The 9,405-nt window shown below is 30.1% G+C and overlaps 1 protein-coding gene across 1 annotated transcript in view; it reads right to left on the bottom strand.

Moving 5' to 3' along the window:
• Positions 1-313: 313 nt before the first annotated feature.
• Positions 314-9,405, bottom strand: part of LOC145284901 (alanine aminotransferase 2-like) — a 155,473-nt gene continuing 146,381 nt past the window's right edge. The window contains exons 11-12 of the mRNA XM_080133977.1: positions 7,637-7,792; positions 314-1,799 (exon numbers count right to left, since the gene is read on the bottom strand). Coding sequence (XP_079990103.1) covers positions 1,596-1,799; positions 7,637-7,792 — 360 coding nt within the window. The 3' untranslated portion in view covers positions 314-1,595. The remainder of the gene's footprint in view (positions 1,800-7,636; positions 7,793-9,405) is intronic.

Below are 9,405 nucleotides of genomic sequence, written 5' to 3'. Positions count from 1 at the left end.
AAATTTTTACTTTTGATTAGTTAAAAGGAAGACCATTGGAAAAGACACCCTTCTCCCCCAAACAATATTTCACATCTGACATTTTCGTGCCTTTAGTCTAATTTTGCAGGAAAGTTTATTTTATATTTTGGTTTCATATTTGATAATACGAGAGATTTGTCTTTTTCAATACAAGAAAGATTGTTACAATTTGATGTTAATGTTACAAATTTTTTTCTCCTAGGAAATATAATAACTTAAAAAGTTTTTTTTTTTTTTTTTTTACAAATCATTTTCCTTTGCAGAAATCGTTTAAGAAATAAACAGCTTTACATTTTTAAGCTTCAGAATTTTTAGATGAGAATTGATAACTAGTATTATTCAGACTACTGCTCTCATTTTAGACGTTCTTGCAACATTTCAGTTAATGTAACCTCCGATCATCTTCAGAATTACCCTATATTCAAAAACAAAAAAAAAAAAAGTCTATGATTTATGTGCCCATAATGAAATGAAAATATCAAATTCCCAAAATCACGAAATTGATCAATTAGTTTTATTTTGACAAAGAAAATCATTTTTAAGTGATTAATGGGAATTTATAGGCAATACAACATAAATCTTACAAGTTTGAATTATTGTTGAGTTATTGCCTATTTTTTTTTAAAAGATTTTTTTTCAAAATGGCAGGCAAGACAGTCATTCCTCTGATACCTGTAAAATTTGATTTTCTTATTTAAAAACAAACCTACCTGATCAAGTTATGCGATTTCTTTGGAATGTGATATATTTTTATTTTAATATAGGGGAATTCTGATAGATAATTATAAATGGCAGTCTTTTTGGAGTTTGAAGTTTGTCATCTCTTCAAACTCAGTACAAACAATCTAAAGAATAAAATTACAAATTATTAAAGATTCCAGAACGCGACAAGACACACTCTAAGAAGGTCAAAGGTTACATCAGCCTAAATGTTGTGATAACATCTAAAAGGAAAACAGTTGTTCAAATAACAAGTCAAATAATACATACAGCATTCTACTTAAGAAGCCATTATGTTATTTGCCTATATTCTTTTTGCCCTTTTCCTTCTTGTCAGGATTAAAAATATGTACTAATAAAAAAACAAAAACAAAAAATGGTAATGTTTTTCAACTTATTATTTCAATTTATTGCTCTAAGATATTTTTGTCAAAGAAAATATCTTCAATTATTTGAATGAAACAAAGATATTTTATCTCTCAGGCGAAACTATTTTCTTTGGAAAAATATATTAGGGAAACAATTTATAATATCTAAAGCGTTTTCTAAATAGTAATTAACAAATGAATTCCCAATATTTATAACAAATAACTAAAACATACTTAAAAGGTGGATGGTTACTTGACATGTACTATAGAAGGAAAATATATGATGCCAAAGGTAGTTTTGTGACTCAGCCAATCAGCTTCAAGCTTTCATATTTGACTTGACCAATCAGAAATAAAATAACAACTAAAAGTTATTGTGTGTTAATTGACATTTGTGTTTGCAAAATAAAAATTAAAAAAATAGAAAAACAGTGTTTGGTCATTTTCTATTCTCTGTAGCTTGGATAATTCTAAAGGGGAATTTATTCAATTAAATTCCTTCATGAACTTTATATGGAAATCTTTGAAGAGAGACATCATCTCTTTCAGTTTTGGAACAGTCGGTAGGATAGTTGAACGGAAATGGTGTGTTCCTGGTACTTGTCCGAATCCACTGCCAGGCACAACACAAATTCCTGTCTGTTCCAAAAGACGGGAACAGTAGAAGAAATCTGGAGCTTTGCCTTCTGCCTAAAAATTAGAGAAACAGAAACAAAACAAAATATTGGATAAGTTAATATTATCAATAAAATATCCTGAAACAAAATGTTATGAATAACAAAACCAATAACATGATCAAAACTTCTTAAATGAGATTGCAATACTAATGTGTAAAAGTTAGATTTCCAATGTTAGGCGTAAATAGCAATGCCTCTGGCAAATCAAGTAGCAATTTATACCCTTTTTTCTAAGTATGACAAAAATAAACGAATAAGGATAGGGGGATCTAGTTTTGAAAGCCGATTTATCATAATTTTTTTGTAGGTTTCCGAATACTTTTTGGTTGTATTTGAAAAATTAAGGACTAAACTTAATTTCACAAAGAAAAAAAAATATTTGTACACGTGAAAAAAAAAAGTTATGAAAAATGTTTTCACGGCGAGCTACCCAATTCAGCTAAATTTTGAAGTTGAATAAATTCATTGTAAAAATCCTTTTAGAGATAAATATTAGTTTTCTGGATCTATTTCAAAGATAATTAGTAAAGTAAAATCCTAAAATATTGAATTTAAAAAAAACAAACAAAAAACAAAAACAAAAAACAAACTTGTTTGCACAAAAAAATAGCTGAATTAAACCACAAACCGAGATTTTGCCGTTCACAAAACCACAACAAACCATACTTTTGGAAATACAGAGGCCCAAAATCTGAGAGAGCTGAAAACCTGTCTGAGAATGACATCATGTATTTAAAAGGAAGGAGGGGTGCTGTTCCCCCCCCGCCCCCCCAGACGGGCATCTGTACATTTCTATTGTAAATGTTTGTATAAATTTTTCCATTTTTTAATTTAATTATTTTTCTATGTTCCTGTTTTTATATTAATTTTTTAAAAAAATTATTGGCCAATATTATAAAAAAAATTATGTTATGTCGAAAGTTTCACATTCTTGCGAGCAAGGAAATTATTAAAATCTTGCATATAAAAATTATGCGAAATCTGTAATTTAAAAAAAAAAAAGAAAAAAAATATTTTTGCTATTATAATTTTTTTGTGAAAATATTAAATAAACAATGCTTAATTCAATGATAAACAATGCTTAATTCAATGGTGATATCAGTAGTTTGAGAAATTCATTTTTCTTCGAGTTAAATCGAATTCATTAATATGGAATTAGGGGCTTTTTTCGTAATGTTCCTGTAAAAATTATTTTATTTTTACAAATTACGATGGTTTATTTATATAAAAAAGCAAAAATAAATTCTTGCATTTTTTATTTACTACTGAAAACCATAACATTAGTAAAGGTATTTTTTGTTTAAACAAAATAATACATTTCCACTAAGATTTAAATAAAAATAATTAGTTCATTATATTCCGCAATCATTATTTGATAAATACTGACAATTTTATTAAAATTGGTTAATTTCCGGATTTTTGGTTAATTTTTAAGTAAAGGGAGGGGTCAAAATATTTATACACTTTGAGTGTCTGCATTCATTTTGCCTGTACCTATTTATTTTCCTTGTAGCACATTTTTGCACTTAAAAGTAATTTGCTTTAGATTCCTTCCAAAAGTAATTCTACTAACAGGGAAGTCTTAGTCTAATGGAGATAACTTTAAATAATAACCTAAAAAAAAAGGAGAGAATTCCTACTTTAACTTTAAGGTACAAATATGGCTTATCTCCCTTATATTTCGAATTTTTTTATTTCTTTGTCAATTAAATATCATCAAATCAACAAGGAAAAATTAAGAGAGAAGAACCTGTTTGGGCCATGGCATTTCTCCAGGCCATGATGTTTCTCATCAAAAGAGAAGAGCCTCGCATACATATATATATATATTTCTATATAATATTTGATTAAAACAGGATAAAAAATCCGACAATATAATAAAAATGGAGGTGAAAAAACCTAAAAACTCTGCGACAACGTTTTGTCCGTTTAGTGTGGGCTTTTTCAAGAGCAGCAGTTAGCATTTCTTTTGAGTTTTTAGGTCTTTCCACCTCCATTTTTATCATATATACTTATTAATAATTAAATATTTTTATTATATACTTTTACATTATTTTTTTTCTCTCTCTTTTTGCTTTGCTTTCTTTTTTCTTTCTAATTTTTTATTTCACTTTTATTTTTTTTTCCCTAATTATTCAAGTTTTTCTGATCTACTTTGAATAATATCATTAGGAAAAAAAATCTTTTTACCAACTGTCAGTATAAAATGTGGCACTGATCCATGAAAGCAAACAATAAATGTTTCAGTTTTTTTTTGTTTTCTGATGTTCGAAATGATTTTTCTAGTGAGTCACATTCATTGAAAATCAATGATATATAACTCTATATTTTGTTTGTCCTATTAATGATGAAATCAAATAAACTAAAGAATTGAATTGCTACAATATGCTAAATTATATATTTACTAGCATGGGTGTCCGGTGTATGCTGAGCAAAAAAACAAAACAAAAACAAAAACAAAAAAAAGGTAAATTTTTTTTAATTTGACCCCTATTATGACCACTTAAAATTTATTGTTTTGGGCTCAAATCGAGTTATTAAGTTAGATCCATGTCCAAGGAACCTATATCTAAAATTTCAAGTGTGTAGACCCAAAATTGTCGGAAGAGTTTGGTAGAATTCTCAAAGGTCATATCGTTGAACTGACCCCTTAATAGCCAAATTTCTGGCGAAAAAACCAATCACATAGATTTTCCCAAATCTCAGTACCCTGTATATCAAATTTCGAGTCTGTAGACTGAAAATTAACAGAGTTATTGCGAAGGAAAATGTACACAGACACACACATAGACAGACAGACACGTTCACTTTTATAAATATACTAGCATTTCGGCCCGGCGTTGCCCGGGTGTTTTGAGGTGTATGCTGAGAAAAAAAAAAAAAGGTCAATATTTTTAGCTTTGACCCCTATTATGACTCCTTAACATTTATTGTCTTGGGCTCAAATCGAGTTATTAAGTAAGATCCATGTCCAAGGAACCTATATCTAAAATTTCAAGTGTGTAGACCCAAAATTGTCGGAAGAGTTTGGTAGAGTTCTCAAAGGTCATATCGTTGAACTGTTTGGGCCATGGCATTAATAGCCAAATTTCTGGCCAAAAACCAATCACATAGATTTTCCCAAATATCGAGTCTGTAGACTAAAAATTGAAAGAGTTATTGCGTAGGGAAATGTATACAGACACGTTCACTTTTATAGATATATAGATTTAGACAAACATTATTGGCTACACATGTGCATACGTGGTTTTGCTGTAATTCCTTTTGAGAAACAAAGCCTTCAGGCCTAATCTTCTATTAATTAAAATATTAGGTATGAAGAAGCTTCTCTGAAGGAATTGCAGAAAAACTATACAATGATATCAATGGTGAATTAGATAGTTTTACATTATCGACGGGGAATTAGATAGTTTTACATTATCGACAGTGAACTATATAGTTTTACATTATCGACAGGGAATTATATAGTTTTACATTATCGACAGGGAATTATATAGTTTTACATTATCGACAGGGAATTATATAGTTTTACATTATCGACAGTGAATTATATAGTTTTACATTATCGACAGTGAATTATATAGTTTTACATTATCGACAGGGAATTATAGTTTTACATTATCTACGGGGAATTATAGTTTTACATTATCGACAGGGAATTATATAGTTTTACATTATCGACGGGGAATTAGATAGTTTTACATTATCGACGGGGAATTATATAGTTTTACATTATCGACGGGGAATTAGATAGTTTTACATTATCTACGGGGAATTATATAGTTTTATATTATCGACGGTGAATTATATAATGCAATGGCTTTATTTGGATAGAATTGATACAGAAAAGAGAAACTAATATTATCTTAGCTAATTATTTATACCTTAATAATTTTGACTAAAATGAGTGATGCACACAAACATCTAAGTAATTTTCGCCTTGGATTACAAAGTTTTCTACATTATTGGCCATGTGTCATTAACACGTGGCTTCCACGGAAAGATTGACTAGAAAATCTTAACTTGTTGTCAGCTATTGTCTGACTCCTATCTTTGTTTTGTTTATCATTTAACCCGATGTCCCCTGCCTCAATTTTATGTCACCCATCTCTGGGAATAATTCTGTCCTGAAGATCAGTGTTATGACATGTAAGTGTGACCCTTTTCAAAATTCACAGTAGCTAACTTAGTCGTACTTCATTGATTGATTGATTGATTGGTTTTATGGCATATCAACCTATGTGGTCATTTAATGCCAGAGTTTTATATAGATTAATAGTTATAGGTTTTATGTATGTATCTGGTGTTCAGTGTCTATGTTTATATAGTTAGATAAGATATTTTTTTGTTTTTTAAATTTTGTTGAGTAACCCTGTTATCTTCAGATATTTGAGAAGAGTAGTTGGGTCTACATGAGTGAATATGTCTTTTACAGTTTTTTCATTATATAGATTCAGTCGGTTTGTTTTCAAGTCTTCGCATCTTGTGAATATGTGATTTACTGTGTATAGTTCCTGGCAGGATGTGCAAAGTGGGACTTCTTTTTTTGAGTAGGTAGGAGTGTGTTATAGAGGTATGACCTATTTGGAGTCTCGTTATTATAACTTCCTTCTTTCTGGTCATTCTTTTGTTTGCAGTCGTACTCAACATAGGGTTCCTAATATGTAACATTAACTTCAAGATGAACATCTTTTTCATTGACTTTTGTATATCTGAAGAATTGATATAGTTTACCAAGATGTCATATGAACTACATAAAGTCAGTTTGACAAGAAAAGGACAACATTATGCCATAGGTTATCTTTTGATAGTCTTTGTAGATGTTGGAGGTAAAGAAAGATGGATGAACCCAAGGAGCATTCCCGAAAAACTTGGAAAAAAAAGAAACTGGAGAAATTGGAATCATAGGGAAGATTGTGACCATGCAATGCACGGCAATGATGAAACCATCCGAAATATTAAAAATGCAAAAACAAACAGTTACCAGAAAAAAAAAAAAAAAAAAAAAAATCACACACATATATACACATGCAATGGCACCAGACTCGGCAGACACCACACAAAAGGATCAAAAGACTGAGGAGAGTGAGCACCAACCAGACCTCGACTGGAAAGGAGCAAGAGTACGAAAACCTTGAAGATTATTGTAACTCAAATTCCAGAGAAAACCAATGGTTGTTGCTAGTGAGAAACCAATGGTAAACGGTTGTTGGGATAATGCAAAATTATTTGCAAAGGTTATCAAAGAGGTGGAGAGTGCTTTAAATCTGAGTAGGGGGGGAAACCACTGGTTATTGTTAGTGAACAATCACTGACACTGATTTATGTGAAAACTCCTAGTGAGTACAATGTGTGCGTGTGTATACGAGAGAAATAAAAGCTAACAATAAATGCTGAAAAATTTTTTGGTAGTTGTCTAAAATTTCTCCTATATTAAAAAAAACAAAAATACAGAAAATCTTGGATTTACATACCCGTAATGGAATGAAAACACCATATTCCAAAAATTATGTAAACAGTTAAAAGTGATTAATGGGAAATCATAGGTATTACAAGGCTGATTTCATGCTTGAATTATGGTTGAGTTATAACCCCTTGTTTCCTCAAGATAGTGATGTGAGACAGCTCCTTCTTGCTTACTTATAAATTTGATTTTCTTAGTAAAAATAAAACTACTTGATCAATTTACCTAATTTTTGGAATATGACATTTTTATTCCATCACAGGTATGTACATGATACAGATTATTAAAAAACAAAAATAAAACATAGGGAGAATTCTGGACAAGAACCAAATTTTATTTTATAAAGACTGGACTGTACATATACACGTGAATAAATGAAGACCTACCTCTGCGGCTTTGATGGCTTTTTCAGGTAAAAATATTCTTGGGAAAGCATACATAGCACCTTGGACCGCGTTCGATTTGATTCCTTCAATTGAATTGTACGTTTCTGAAGTCAAAGCGGCTTTTTCTTGCAGCTGACCAAGCACACTTTCTTTTTCCTTTCAGAAAAAAAAAAAAAAAAAAAAAAAATCAATAAAGAAAATTGAATTTTATAGTTTGTTTATCCCCTCCCCTCCTTCCTGGCATAATAAAACCGCATTTTCAGGCAGAAAATAATGAGGACCAATCTAACAAGCAGCAAAATCCTACCCCTTCACTAGTGAAGTCTTTAGATGATGGAAAGCATTCTACTCTAATAGTTTTTTCCCCTAAAACTGCTATACTTTGGAGTTCCCTCTCTGTTTCCTGCTTTCTTGACTGTACTGACATGCAGAAGTTTAAATGTAATATGAAAAGACATCTTGCTACTCAACACCCCACAATCACCTGTTAGGTATGATCCCAAATAGTAGCACCTTACATCCAAGTGGCAATACGCCTAGTTTGAGGTGAAAAAAGTAAAAAAAAAATAAAAAATAAATATATAAAAAGGTGCGTTTGAAGGCTTACCAATGTAGGAAACAGACAAATAAATAAATAATGATAAAGAATTCAAAGAGTTCAATAATCTTCAATAAGTATTTATTTACCTTGACCGTAGATGGCATATTCTTAAAATATTTTTTGGGGCATTCATTAATGGCCAATTTAAATCAAATGAAAACAACAGCACAGAGGGTTGATCTACATTTCTTTTCTCTTGATAATGAGGGATGCCCCCCCAAAATATTTGATGAATATACCATCTACAGTCAAGGTAAATAAATACTTATCGAAGATTATTGAACTCTTTATCATTATTTATTTATCCGTTTCTAACGACTGAATAATTCCTGCATTGACAAGCCTTCAAACACCTTTTTATCCAATAAACAATGCTTCAAGCAAACTACGACATACTTCTTAAAAAAATATGCGGATCATTTGGATAATTCAGATTATTATTCCCATCAAGTGCATCTTGTTGAAATCTATACAGAATTTTGAACTGGGCCCTTTAATTTATGGAGATAGACTGTTCTTGTTCTGTCAACCATGACTGGGTAGAAGTGTTAATTATTATATTATTCTGAAATGATCATTGCTTGTAGTGAAAACTGAATCTTCAATTCCCAGAAGACTAACATAGAAGTGATTTGACTAAGCACTTTTATTCGTTGTGCCATGTGTCCTTGCAGATGATGTAACAAGATCAATCTACTCCTGTGGGTTGAATAAAGGGTTCAGTTTGAAATTCAATATAGATTCCCTAAGTTTGGCATAAGGATTCTCAAGTTTGAAAAGATGCATATAAAGAAGGTCAGAGGTTACATCATCTGAAACATTGTAGGAGTAACATCCAAGATGAGAATAGTAATCCAAATAATCAATCCTTATTTAAAAAATTCTAAAACAAAACTTGAGGAATTAAAACCTATTTCAAAGTCAAAAGTAAAAAAAAAAAAAAAAAAATAATATCTATCGCTAAAAATGACATCAAATCTTTTTTTTTTTCCAATAAATAGTAAAACAGTACACTATTTTAGATACTAAACTATAAACTATATCTTTAAATAGTAAATTGTACACTGCATATATCAAAATATTGATTTGCTTAAATATAGAAAATATAGTAAATTCGAAACACACACATATATATATTAGTGATGGGACGATTCCAAAATTTTTCCTG

Source organism: Euprymna scolopes, chromosome 9, assembly GCF_053919585.1.
Source record: "Euprymna scolopes isolate OS-2025 chromosome 9, ASM5391958v1, whole genome shotgun sequence".
In the NCBI taxonomy this organism is placed as follows: Eukaryota; Metazoa; Mollusca; class Cephalopoda; order Sepiida; family Sepiolidae; genus Euprymna; species Euprymna scolopes.
The sequence above is the reverse complement of the archived record's forward strand: the minus strand, read 5'-3'. Positions and strand labels throughout refer to the sequence as shown.